Genomic DNA, 12,995 nt, shown 5'->3' with positions numbered 1-12,995 from the left:
CTTGACGTGTGAGATTCGACACGCAATATCCTGCACATACATCTGCAACAGATCTTTTTCCTTTGCTATATGGCTACAAATAATCAATCCATTCCTTGTGATCAATGATATGACGCGAGCAGAAACACAAAAGTACCCAGCGCGTGCTGCAACCAACCGGTTTCTATGATTCCTGTGTTATCCAGAAGCCGTGTGGAAGCACCGAATGAATGGCTAGCACACGAGCCCCCACATGACCTTCAATCGACACACCAACCCAAGTCCATACCATTCACCATTGAATCAAAGAGCGCTTCCACCTCTCGATCGGAATAAGGAGCTGGTGCTGGTGTCTCAGAACGAATCTCGTTTTCCGTGGTCAAGTCGCCGAGAACAACAGCAAACACACCAGACAAGAGAGACTTTTGATCCAATGCGAGATGAGCCAGCAGATCTGCGCTTGCGAGATCAAATATCTGCACCGCCAAGGAGATCAGCCGAAAGAGGAGGGAGGAAGTTGTCTGTCGCTGGGGAAATGTCACGGTTTCGGCATTATTGTAGCAAAGGGCTAGAATTTTCAAGTCTTCGTCGACAATGCCGTTTTTGTAACACAAGACAAGAAACATGGTCGCAAAGCTGTACGAGATCCATGTCGAGTCTACTGAATATTTTATGCGATTGATGGCGTCCATGTCAGGTGTGTAGCTACCCGTGGGCAGTGCTTCAACAGTCTTGTAGTTTGCCCACGGCTGGTGTGTGGATTGCTCGGAGAGCGCGAAGATAGTAAGGGCCGCCGTGTGTAAACTGACTTCTAGAGCCTGGAGCATGTAGATGGATATGCGACCAGGGCCTCCTGACGCGCGCAGCAACGGCGTAAGACAGGCGCTGTTGATGGAAAGACGATAAGACCGCAAAGTCGTGAAAGGCATTTGGTAGTGCTGAATTTCGTCGCCAATGATGGGGTTCCAGTCCGCCTCAAACGTATCCAGTTCCAGATTCACCTGTTGCAAGCAGGCGGCATCTAGGGAGCGCGCATTGGGGCTTCCACTGCGCCTTACGGCTCGTTTGAGAATAGAGACTAGTTCGCATGTCGCCGAACTCCTCGTGTCGTCAGGATGACTTGCACTGTGGTGTGACCTGAAGCAATCAGCAACGGCCACTACCGGATCTGGGTTCAGTGTCGCTGGGAGACCGCTTGAAAGTGTCAAGGCAGCATCGCAAGTGAGCAAATTGATCCAGACACGCAACCGGCCTACATCCTCCAATTTTGGCGTTGAACCATCGTTCGAATTGAAAGGGAGTACAGCATTCTGGTGCAGCCCGAGAAAAAGGGCATAGCGGATAGCCAGGCCCAGCATGCTCCATGCCGAGATGGCATTATACCGGGTTGACCGCGTAGAGTTGCCAATGTTGTCAATGGGCATCCACTGTATGTACAAAAGTATTGCGCGGATATGGTCCAGATTGACGTCGGCCAGATTCGGCCTCAGGAGGAGACGGCTCAGAGAGTGATCAAGAAGGGAGACGAGAGCCATGTACCGACGGTGCGCCTCGGGAGCAGACGTGCTGGCGAAGCGATATCCTATACAGCACACGGATATGAACAGCGTCGGGCAGGCTCGCCGAATGCCGGCCGCCGAAGTCTGGGTTTGTGGGCAGAGCACTGGAGCCCATCTGTGGCATTGTTTGAAGAAAGTATCGAAGCTTTCTTGAGCCTGCTCCATTGTCATAACACCGCACATTATCGGATCCAGTGCCTCGTTCTCCATGCTCATGTCACTGATGTCTTGGCGCAAGTGACGGAGCATCGACATAGGTGTACCAAAGTCCACTACACCCTGAGCATCGCTTCGGCGCCCTGGACCAGCATACTGGAACATCGCGGCCCCGCTGGCGAACACTCCGTCCTTACGGATCCTTGCCCGCTTCGAATTAGAATGTATTGCCAATTCGTTGACCTCGTCATACGATCTACGAGTGCCGATCATCGTTTGCGGTAGATGCGGGTTCGTGATATCTGTCCCACTTGTGCACGAACCTGGAGTTTTGCCCCCCTGTGCGACGAAAGTTGTGGCAGTACTGAGGTTGCGCACGGTAGTCTCCAGTTGGTTGATGCGATCGTTTTGCTCATTGATTTGCTTCTGCATTCGATCAAGCTTGCGTGCGTTTCGGCTGGCAGCATCTGCATCATCGAATCCCTGGTCATTGGTGGCGGTGGTGAAAGAGCACTGAACGGCCGACTGTGCGCATCGCCGACAGGGTCGTCGAGCTTGGTCTTCCGGTGCCGATGCCGAGAGGCCGGCGCTGCTGCCACCGCCAGGTCCCGAGCACTTCTGCTTGCGACCGCGACATTGGACACAGGCTACGCGAGATAGGCTGGTCAGCGCGCCATGCAGCACCAGGAACGGTAGCAGGAGATGGCACTGGGGGAGATGGTAACAATACCTTTGGAAGCCCGATGAATCTTCGCCGGGCGTGGTCCCCCAGCGCTCCTGTCGGCGTCGGTCTCGGTCGCCTCTTCCGGCGGGACCTCGTCGTCGTTGAAGTCGGCAAGCAACCGACCGTGATCCATGATTTCCTGACGATGTCCTTCACCCACAATAAAAGTTGTCGGGTGCTCTTATCACTAAAAAGAGCAAGCTGGCAATAGCGCTAATAGACTTCAAGTTCTTATCGCCGGCATCGGGCCCGTGCCGACAAAGCCGACATTGATAACAGCGATAGTGATAGCACAATGTTCGCGAGGTCGTACGGAAGCCCGAAGTACTTGAACCACGGGGCTGGTACGGATAATGATGCAGAATTCTGGTGATTATTCCAAGGCTTCACCAAGGAACAGTAACCAGCTCGCTTGCAACATGCCCTCAACGTCGATCTCGTCCGCCGAGACGCCCAAGGCCGCATCTAAGAGCCCAATGGACGACAGCAAGAATTTTGAGATGCAGGTAGGCACCACCATCGAGGTTCCGGCCCCCGGTATAGTAGATGCCGTGCACGCCGCCGAATATATCGAGTACCTCCGCCTCAAGGACCACTTCACGGCCAACCCCAAGGCACACCGGAGCATGATCAGGCGCCTCGATGCCCGGATCCTGCCTTTCTTGTTCATGTACTACCTATTGAACTCGATTGATCGGACCAATGCTGGCAACGTGAAGATCTACACCTTCATGAAAGACACCAACATGACCAACACGCAGTTCAACCTAGCCCTGACGTGGTTTATCATCATGTACGCCATGTTCGAAGCACCATCCAAGTGAGTCACTTTGCATCAGGTCATACTAACGACCACTTACCTCCGTATCCTCTTTTCGGCATTGCTGACCTTCATCACAAACAAAAGCATGATGCTGCGTCGTATTGGTCCCCGTTTCTGGCTGTCGTCACTCGTTGTTTGCTGGGGTTGTGTGACTCTAGGCGGTGCCTGGGTCAAGAGTTACCACGATTTTGTCGTTTGCCGTGTATTGCTCGGTTTGTTCGAGGCGGGCATGTATCAAGGCTGCTTTTATACGATCAGTTGCTGGTACCTACCAAACGAGCTACAATCGCGTTGCGCATGGTGGTACTCGGCGACTCTGCTGTCCGGTGCCTTTGGTGGCCTGCTTGCATACGCCGTTGGTCCCCTCCAGGACCATCATGGCCTGAGGCAATGGCAGTGGCTGTTCATCATCGAGGGTATGCATCATCTCTGTACTCGGCTATTGTTGATCCGTCAGTTTGATATTAACCAAATTTTCGTCCAGGGTGCATCACCATCGTGGTTGGTTGCCTCGGTCTGCTGCTATGCGTAGATTTCCCCGAGAAATGGAGCTCCCGATGGTTCAGCGAGGACGAGATGAAGTATCTCAAACTTCGCGTCAAGTACCGTGATGGTCCTGTGCCTCCCGACATGACATTCCGTTGGAGTGTCTTCTTCGAGGCCGTCAAAGACTGGAAAACCTACCTTGTTGCGTCACTTCTCGCATTTGGTGGCTCTGTGCCTACATACTCGGTCAACTACACCTTAGCAACGGTAAGATTTCCAGGGCGTGGTATTGGCAGAGGTTGGCTGCTAACATTCTGCTGTAACAGATGGTAAAGAGTTTGGGCTACTCCTCCATCCAGGCCCAGGCACTGACGTCCCCACCATATGTTTTTGCGTTCTTCTGCGTTATCGCCATTGCATTTTACTCTGATCGGTACCAATGCCGAGCGCGGTCTTTGATCATCAGCTACACGGTTGGGACCATCGGTATTATCATTCTGTGGCCTTCCCTCTACTACCCCAATCTCTCCGGGCTCAGTTATTTTGCTCTCTTTCTCGTTATCGCTGGCTATAACATGCAAGGCCCTGCCGTTGGCTCGTGGCTGGGCACCAACGTGCGTAACCCGGCCAAGCGAGCCGCCGCAATGGGTTGGATGTCGACTTGGGGCCAGCTAGCTGGCGGCTGCATCGGCGTAAATATCTTTGTCGGCAACGAAGCCCCTACCTATCGCTCCGGCTTTATCACCATCATCGTCCTCGTTGCTGTAGGTGGCTACGGCGCCTGCATCACAAACTGGTATCTACTTCGCCGCGCCAACCTTCAAAAGGACCGTATACCCCTTGCAGAAATAGAAGGAAAGTACACCGAGAAACAACTAGCCGAGATGGGTGAATACTCGCCGTACTTTAGATACGTTTTGTAAATCGGAATTTAAGATTGCTGGACTGGGACAACACGCATGGTGTGGGAGGCTGGATGTAGTAAACGGGCTTGATAGAAGATGGCGGTCACTTGAAGAATTTCTGTTTTCGGTTCGCAGCGATTAAGTGAGCACTGATTCATTGTCCAAGTATCAGCTTAATCAAATCCAAAGCCAATCTTTTCAACTCATGTCACCATACACCTTTTGGCTCGTGATGACGATGTTCCATATCAGCACTAATTTCATGAATGTCTTGTTGGTAATGCCAAGCTTAATAACAATGCTCAATAACATGACTGAATCAAGCATTGATATTACGACACTTGAGGCTTTGCATGAGTCAGAAAAGTCTTAGTTACATCAGCTTATCAGGTAAAACTCTCCCACATGCACTATGGAGACTCGAGCATCTGTCAGTGGCCTCAGCTTAGATTGAAGACACTCAGGAAGATGGTATGGCATTGGTTCACAAAGCCTTTGTGCCATGCTATCAATCTCTTAATCTATGGGCTATGCTGTCTTGGAGTACTTTGCCTCTAATTGGATCATTTCTTCAAATTCTGACATCAACCTTTCTCCTTCACTTTCTCCCAGTCTCAACAAGGGCCTTCTGGGGTCTATCCCATATCCATGTAACTTGTGCAAAACATATTCTTCACAGGCATAGTGTCAGCAAGAGTTACACAATTCATTTTCACTTTGGACTCAAAAGCTAGAACTTACTCATTCCCCTTACACCTGCAGGCACAGCTGCCACATCAGCATTAGACAGAATGGATTGGATCCTATCTGCTTCTTGTCTTTCATCTTCTGTCAGATTGGGCTTGATTAGGAGTGCCCACAGCCGCATAGACGCAGCCGGGGCAAAGTTGGGTATGCCGCTGACGGTGCCATGGCCGCCACTTTTCATCCACGGTGTCAGATCAGAGATCAGCCCATCCAAGAGAAGGAATGGATATGGCCGGGATGTATTGACCGACGGCTCCCTGTTGATAAAGGATGAGAGGCGAACCAGCTTCGAAACACTACCGCCACAGCTACCCGAGACGGTAATAAGTATATTAAAGGCCACGAGAAAACATCGATATCATATCATCACGTACGTGAGTTTGACGCCGCACAGGTTAGGTGCCTGGCGTATCACAGCCTCGATCACTGCCGATGACATGTCCAATCCTCCCGCATTCGCTGGGAAGTTGTACAGAAAGAGTGGGATCTGGCGGTGTCAGCGAATTCTACCCGAGAATTTAAACCATTCAGGGTCAGAGGCACCAACAGGCGACTCCTTGCAGATATCAACGTAATATTGAATGATCTGGTTCTGGTCGGTGCTCAAGCTGGCAGCGTAATAAGCAGGGAGGATGACTAGACCTGCATCTCTGTCGGGTGCACATCTTAGCAGATAAATACGGAGGAAAGAAGCAAACGATGCGCAGTACATACGCCCCGGCATTACCAGCCGCATGTGCGAGTTTAACTGTCTCTCTGGTACTTGAACCGCCCACACCTGCCACAATGGGCATGTCCGTCAAGCCAGCATCGTCGAGTGTGCGTCGTATGAATTTGATGAGATCCACTCTTTCCTCTGGAGACTATAAATCTTGATGATTAGAGAATCGTACCCTGGGATGAAGTATCCTCTAGAGTCTCTATGCATACCAAATGTACTGCTTCGCCAAGCGACCCCGCGCACACAGGATCTAGATGAGTCAATGTCGGGTATTTAGTGGATTGGCAATGTATTATTGATAACGTACTGATTCCTCTTCTAGCAAGATCTTGCGTAATCACTAGTTAGTCAGAACTCGTACAGGGGGCGGTAGTGATGGCTAACTGAGTAGATGCTTCTCATACGATCCGTAGTCGATTTCTTGCTTTTCATTAAAGAAGGTCGGTAAGGGTCCATAAGCCCCAGGGTTCAATATCAGGCCCATTGCGATCGTCTGGGTGTAGAAGAAGGAAGTATTTCGAATGGTTTGTTCATCGAACAATCAGTTTTGCAATTACGCATAGACTTTGTCGTTGGGCCGAGTTCAGCTGGGCCATTATACGTAGATTATGAGGTTAGGTACTCTTTGCGTGAAGGGTGGGGCTCGGTATCTATACAAGCGGCCCGCTTGCCGACGGGACCGACGGGGCCGATAGGGCTTATCAACCGGCAGTTCTTATCAAGTTAGATTCTCTTCCATCATTTGAAATTTAGAAGCTCCATTTCGAAGATAGCCAATACGGCTGTTTGATAGGACAAGGAAAACAGCTAGTGTTGGGACTTCACCCTGGCTCGGGTGAATAATGCACTCAGGCTGCACTCAATAGATCGCGTCCATGGCGCCGACAATGGTCGACGTAGCAACTTGTCATTAGTCTGCTACTATCAAAAAAGGGACGGAGAAATCTGTGAACAGGGTGGGCTATGCACACTTCAACTGTATTCGTGATTAACTCCATTACCTAAGTCCAAGAAACTCTGCAAGGTGCCTTATTGATAGAACAAGGAACTGTAGTATATGCCTGATTGAGCACCCTCTAGAGTCTCCATCCTTTCGCGTAATCTAGAAATCCAATACGCACAATCCCGAGATTCATCCATTATACGTGAATCCTCAATCTCTACAACTTGGAGAGTTTTGAATTTTTTTGACCGTTCAGTCGTTCCCTCCTGAATGTGGCAATTCTGGGTAGAATATGTCAGTCCAAGGCCATCGGTTGACTTCGAATACAACGAACCTTTCCTCGTCTGCTAGCTCGAAAAGAACCTCTTGTGCGCCTTGCCAAAGAACTAGCTGGCCCAACGGTCTCAGATTCTCACCACCTTCGGTGATTGTCAGGAAGTGATTTGCAGAGAGGGTACCCATCTTGCTCGCGAACGATACACCGCCGTAGCAGAAGAGAAGCTCCGTCTCAGAATAGCCTCCGGGGTAGAAAAGAATCTGGCCGGCACTGGGGTGGCTCGTGTGGTTCTCGAATGGCAGGCCAAGATCCTGGTCCCCCAACGGCACCCAAACCGCTTCGCCGCTCCAACGGACGTGAATGACTTGTTGCCGGTACGGTAGTAGTTTTCGAAACACCGATACCGTCTTAGGGGCCGCCGACTCGAAGGCGGCCAGGAACTGATACGGTCCAGCCGTGATAAGAATTTTGTCCTGAGATGCCATTTCGCGACGGTAGTTTATGTGGCGTGCCTCCAAGTTCACTGGCAAAAATGTAATGAAGCAGTACTCAGAGGTCTGGGGATGTGACAAGCAGCACGCGAACTTTGTGTGTCTGTTCGATGCAGGCTTAGGCCCTATCGGTTCGGTCGGCCTCTGCATCATCGGTCTAGTCGGCAACTAAGCCGCTGGCTAAGTGGAGCTTCGTGTGTGAGATATAATCACCAGAGTTCTAGCGATGATGTTCACTCCATGTGATAACTTCATGTCTAGAGATACGCAGCTAGCTACTCCAGTGCCATCATGTCCGCCATTAAGATGATCCAGAGTCTCCCACGGACGTATCCGAACACGTTCCCACCTTCAAAGCAGCCAAGTGCCGAGAGCCGCGGTGGCAACCACCAGCCGATTCAGGACGGGCATATTCTCATCACTCCCGTATTACACGATGGAAAATCATCATTTGGTGCAAAGATTGATGGAATCGATTGGTCCCGTCCACTTCCTGCCGATGACATCGAAAAGGTAAGCGCTTCTAATCGAAACAACCGGGCTTTGCTAATCTTTCGATACTCTGAATAGCTCAAGAAGATTCAAGATAACTACGGCGTCCTGATCTTTCGCAAGACTGGATTGGACAATGAAGGACACATAGGCTTTGCTAAGAGACTAGGCCAGGAGCTTGAGATCAACCCCTTCTTCTACGGCATTGAGAACGACCGCATAGGTGATCCGCTGTTATGGGACGTCAGCAAGTATGATAAAGCTGAACTTGATTCGATGTTTCATAACCTGTTGACTGACGATTGCGCAGCATCAATCTCGATGGAACCATCGTACAGCCTAATCAAAGACGCTGGGATCACAGCTTAGGCAATGCTTTGTGGCATACGGTCAGTCCAGACATTGTTACAAGACCTCGTCACACGACGAACATACTCACAAAATTCAGGACTCTTCATTTCACCAGCACCGGTCGAAGTACTCGCTGCTTTTATCCCACGGCAGCCCAGCCAGAGGCGGCTCGTGGACGCATTTTGCCGACACTGCGCGAGCATATGCAGATCTCCCACAATCCAAGAAAGACGAGTTGGAGGATCTGATCATTGAGCATGATTTGTGGCACTCACGCCGTCTTGCCTCTCCACAGGCTTTTGCACAGCCCCTGGAAAGTGAGCGGGCCGCTGAAAAGTCGGCATATCACCGACTCGTGCAGGTTGGCCCGGATGGGAGAAAGACGCTGTATCTGGCCGCGCACGGCAAGCTCGTCGTAGGGCGCGGAGTTGAAGAGAGTCAGAAGTTGATTTGGGAGCTCATCAATCACTGCACACAGTCCAAGGTAAGCCACAAGGACACTGATGAAGCTTAAATGTGCTTCAATGGATCGAAAATGCTGATCCCTACTAGTATGTTTTCAGTATGGAGTGGTTGGAAGGTGGTGACATGGTGTGGTGGGATAATCGGTGAGTGTATTGTCCCTCTGCCTTGTACTATTGTTGCATTCCTAGAACAACCGAGATGGCGCAGTATGCTTACACTGAACAATTAATAGAAAATCCATGCATCGCGCGAACCCCTACAACGCCGAGATGACTGCGCGTGATGTGCGTCGAGCCACCGTAATCGATGACGGGCCTCTAGCATTTGGTGTAAGCGACGAGGAGCTAATGGTTCATGAACGTGTAGATTAGTTTGACAATCATTGAGAATGTTTGATATTGAATAAGTGATGCGCATCGTATCTGCTCGGATCATACGATTAGTAGGCCGTCCAGAATCACAATTGAAGCTAGCCAACATGCGCCTCTAGCGATCGTGCGACATGCCGGGTCCGAAGGCCCTACGCATCGCGACTAGTACGCCAGCGATTCACGTCTATCCTGACGCCAGGTCCTTGGTGCGACCCAAGAGTTAGCCTGATGGACTAGCGGTACAGTGTCCAAGCAACGGCGAACCCCGTCGACACATACTGAAGAAGAACCTTCTGGCTCTGGCCATTAATGGTCCACTCGAAAGCACGGCCAAAATCCCGAGCCCAGTCTCGGTGGCTCCGAGGGGCAATGCGGGCTGACTGGTATTTCTGCACCACCGCACTTCTGAAATAAGATACGGGCGTGTCACTCATACCATGCTACATGAGATACTTAGGCTTTGAAGACCCCGGTAGGGCTATGCACAGCGCATAGCAGTTACATCATCGATAGGACCTCGTTATCAGGCATCCCATAGACGTTTGCCATGCTTTCTAGTGCTGCGACCAATCTCCATATGTCGCAAACGAGAGGCGTGGGGTATCAGGCCCTACACTAGCACAGCTGTTTGTAATGTGTTCTAACCCAAGCCAAATCTTTAGTATCTTGTTTAATTGCGATACTTTTTGCTCTGAGATTATAGCAGGTACCAATCCGGCAGCTATCTCTAGATGTTCCTGTCAATCTGTAGATGCACCTTGGCGTTGCCCTGTTCAAGGTTTTTCTGCCTGGAAGATATAACTCCCACCACACCTCCTGCTAACATCCGCACACCCGCCTACACGACACCAAATCCTTCGATTATAGTGGGCATATGGAAGGTTAGAAGCAGCCCGAACTCGGCCACCGTATCTGGAGACTTAAAGAAAAAGGGGTTACAGGGAGCAGGAATCAGACACAGGGTATCAATCATTCGCTAGCTCTACGACTAGAGCCAAGCCCTGCCTTGTGAGGTTACATGTAACGACAATACTATTTAAACTCATCTCTCACATCAAATGAGCCCTGAGGAGCGAGATCACAAGCTCATGTCCATGAATTAGACAGCAGAACCGGAGACAAAACTCCCTGCCCTTCTCAGAAAATGACCACTTCATGTAGTAACCACGAGAGGCGGTCAAACAACTAACCACAATAGAATGCTCGAGGTTATAAAAACGAGTCTTAGGACCAAGAAGCATTAGCAATACCTGCTGTCAAGGCTCAAAGCAACACTTTCTCCGGTCCCCGTTAAACTTAACCACCTACTAGCAGTTTATCATTTTTTCATTGAGACTCTGAGCAATAACTTTCGTGCCCCGATTCTTCTATAGTGCTGCTTGCCTTCTCTTCCGGTGAAGAAAAGGCCGCAGGTCATCTGGCCTACGGATGCTCCGTACGACGAAATGATCTTGGCAATGTTAGAGGCTAAATGCCCGGGAGAAAAAGCATGTGCTCTTCCCATGCCCATGGCACGTCCCTAACACGCCTACACTCTAGTTGACCCATGTAATACACCGGGCCGGCACCTCAGGGTAGGAATTGTGTACCCGGTGGGATAGCTTACTTTCGAGCTTCCAACAGACACCGATTCAAGCACCAATGCGATGAACCAGAAATTCTGAACGTCCTTCACAACAACAGAAAGCAATACCTTGAGTCAGCTGGAGTCAAGTTGTGCGGGCCCTTTACAGCTGTGAAGAGTTGAAGTTTGGTCAGGAGGAGGAGGTTGGAGGGGAAGGGGGATGACAAAGTAGGGCTATGAAGAAAATAGGGAACTGACTCGAGGCCTCAACTTTAGCCCAGTGCTCTGGAAATACATACTATAAATATCGTGGGACATGAAACCTTGGCATCAGTATGGAGAACTGAAGGTAGGATGTAGCGAAAGGGCTCTGCTCAACACAGCTCGCATGTTGTCTATACTCCTTCATTGAGCCTAGAACTTTGTGGACCATAAACTTCGATGATACATGTCAAACTTTCCCGAAATAACAAAGTTTACCCTTCCCATTCCACCTAGGGCAGATTATTGCTAAATTTGCCCGACTGAATTTCTGCGAAGCACCCACTTGCGTCTCTCCCAGAGTCATGATTATAACAAATATAAGAACACACAACTATCCATAGATAATCATCTCCATCATCGCCACCACCTTCATTGACAATCATCACTTCGGTCTTCACTTTCGTTCTCACTTTTACAAAAGTCTTTCTTTTACTTCTCTCTTCTTAACGGCATAATTCCAATTCCGTTAACCTTACTATGCATTCCTCAACCATGTTCACGGTCGCCATTGCTGCTTTTGGCTTCTTTGGCGAAGCTTCAGCGTACTGCAACTGGAATAAGAAGACTGTCGAGAACTGCTGTTATCGCGATAACGACGCAAGAGTCAGGCAAGGCGGTTATATTAACTTCCCGCAAGGCACAATCTGCCCTGAATCCCACTCGAATACCTGTGGCGCGGACTGCTGCACCTTTGATACTGGTCTGGGTATCGGCTGCCCCAAGTAGGCATTTGTCCGTACCTGCTACGATGCAACTTGATAGTAAGCTTCGGTTCAGATTCTGGTTGTATTCAAGGTAATCTAACATTAATTATTAGGCCGCCACTTTCAAGTATACGAGCTCCAAACATAAAGACCTTCACGGCAAACCTCTTTCGTCTTTTTGATCTTGGTATTCATGTCGTTCCTACCTTGGTATACTTTCGACACTATCACGCCGGCTATGGGTTGATTTGGGAAACCCAAGTGGTAACGCAGACTCGAAGTAGGACTTGAACCAGACTTTGAATCAGACTTAACGTAGGGATTGCTTATTGAGGCTTGGGCCTTAGAACAGTAACCGGTTGATATCTCTGCTTTTCATCGTTCACTTTGAATACCTACAATGAGGCTAGCCCGTATAAGTTGAGTCTGTTCTGGGAAGTGACCTGTATCAATTGACATTACAATCATACCTGAAGGCCGGTTTTCAAAATAGCAGTTTAAATCAATTTGGCTCATGTTCATTTTTTTCCATCGCTACGTAATGATATGGCCGTGAAATTTAACAACTGAGTTTTGATGAATCATGACTAGAGCAACGACTCGATCGGAAAGATACCTGCAAGACAACTGATCTGGCTCAGATTACATCGGATCTGCATGGACCTGATTGCTAAAAGCTTGCATCAGGTCAACGGAAACCCGCCAATAGTTTTGTGAGGCTTCATAGAGACAGTCGTAGTCCAAATCGCACATGTTGAGTTGTCCACGTAGTTCTGGTTGAGATTCTAGTGATCAACAAGCTATACCTACGGCACGGGAGAAGTCGAATAATCTGGCGCTTCTAGTAGTGGCCCGGGGTACGAGACTCGCAAGCGGGCGATATCACCGAGAAGGTCTCCACACCACACTCGACCAAATCTCCTATCGCGGCGCCTACCTCATGCTACCTGTGATGTATCTTCGTGCTATCGTT

The 12,995-nt window shown here is 49.8% G+C and overlaps 6 protein-coding genes across 6 annotated transcripts; 3 read left to right on the top strand and 3 right to left on the bottom strand.

Moving 5' to 3' along the window:
* Positions 1 to 239: 239 nt before the first annotated feature.
* On the bottom strand, positions 240 to 2,551 carry CTAM01_05574 (uncharacterized protein; the record flags this gene model as incomplete). The annotated part of the gene is made up of 2 exons (XM_060521604.1): positions 240 to 2,341; positions 2,425 to 2,551. The coding sequence occupies 2 exons, from the start codon at positions 2,549 to 2,551 to the stop codon at positions 240 to 242; spliced, it is 2,229 nt and encodes a 742-aa protein (XP_060383818.1).
* A 286-nt stretch (positions 2,552 to 2,837) lies between these two features.
* On the top strand, positions 2,838 to 4,650 carry CTAM01_05573 (uncharacterized protein; the record flags this gene model as incomplete). The annotated part of the gene is made up of 4 exons (XM_060521603.1): positions 2,838 to 3,238; positions 3,326 to 3,657; positions 3,726 to 3,994; positions 4,054 to 4,650. The coding sequence occupies 4 exons, from the start codon at positions 2,838 to 2,840 to the stop codon at positions 4,648 to 4,650; spliced, it is 1,599 nt and encodes a 532-aa protein (XP_060383817.1).
* A 712-nt stretch (positions 4,651 to 5,362) lies between these two features.
* On the bottom strand, positions 5,363 to 6,584 carry CTAM01_05572 (uncharacterized protein; the record flags this gene model as incomplete). The annotated part of the gene is made up of 7 exons (XM_060521602.1): positions 5,363 to 5,687; positions 5,754 to 5,866; positions 5,927 to 6,029; positions 6,094 to 6,242; positions 6,310 to 6,350; positions 6,408 to 6,428; positions 6,485 to 6,584. The coding sequence occupies 7 exons, from the start codon at positions 6,582 to 6,584 to the stop codon at positions 5,363 to 5,365; spliced, it is 852 nt and encodes a 283-aa protein (XP_060383816.1).
* A 676-nt stretch (positions 6,585 to 7,260) lies between these two features.
* Positions 7,261 to 7,805, bottom strand: CTAM01_05571 (uncharacterized protein; the record flags this gene model as incomplete). The annotated part of the gene is made up of 2 exons (XM_060521601.1): positions 7,261 to 7,324; positions 7,378 to 7,805. The coding sequence occupies 2 exons, from the start codon at positions 7,803 to 7,805 to the stop codon at positions 7,261 to 7,263; spliced, it is 492 nt and encodes a 163-aa protein (XP_060383815.1).
* A 297-nt stretch (positions 7,806 to 8,102) lies between these two features.
* On the top strand, positions 8,103 to 9,490 carry CTAM01_05570 (alpha-ketoglutarate-dependent 2; the record flags this gene model as incomplete). The annotated part of the gene is made up of 6 exons (XM_060521600.1): positions 8,103 to 8,324; positions 8,382 to 8,554; positions 8,614 to 8,692; positions 8,752 to 9,138; positions 9,207 to 9,262; positions 9,352 to 9,490. The coding sequence occupies 6 exons, from the start codon at positions 8,103 to 8,105 to the stop codon at positions 9,488 to 9,490; spliced, it is 1,056 nt and encodes a 351-aa protein (XP_060383814.1).
* A 2,305-nt stretch (positions 9,491 to 11,795) lies between these two features.
* CTAM01_05569 (uncharacterized protein) lies at positions 11,796 to 12,044 on the top strand (the record flags this gene model as incomplete). The annotated part of the gene is made up of 1 exon (XM_060521599.1): positions 11,796 to 12,044. The coding sequence occupies one exon, from the start codon at positions 11,796 to 11,798 to the stop codon at positions 12,042 to 12,044; it is 249 nt and encodes an 82-aa protein (XP_060383813.1).
* Between the last annotated feature and the right edge of the window lie 951 nt (positions 12,045 to 12,995).

The sequence above is a fragment of the Colletotrichum tamarilloi genome (genome assembly GCF_030869305.1).
Source record: "Colletotrichum tamarilloi strain Tom-12 chromosome Unknown Scaffold_14.1, whole genome shotgun sequence".
In the NCBI taxonomy this organism is placed as follows: Eukaryota; Fungi; Ascomycota; class Sordariomycetes; order Glomerellales; family Glomerellaceae; genus Colletotrichum; species Colletotrichum tamarilloi.
This window is presented reverse-complemented; position numbering and strand designations above follow the sequence as displayed.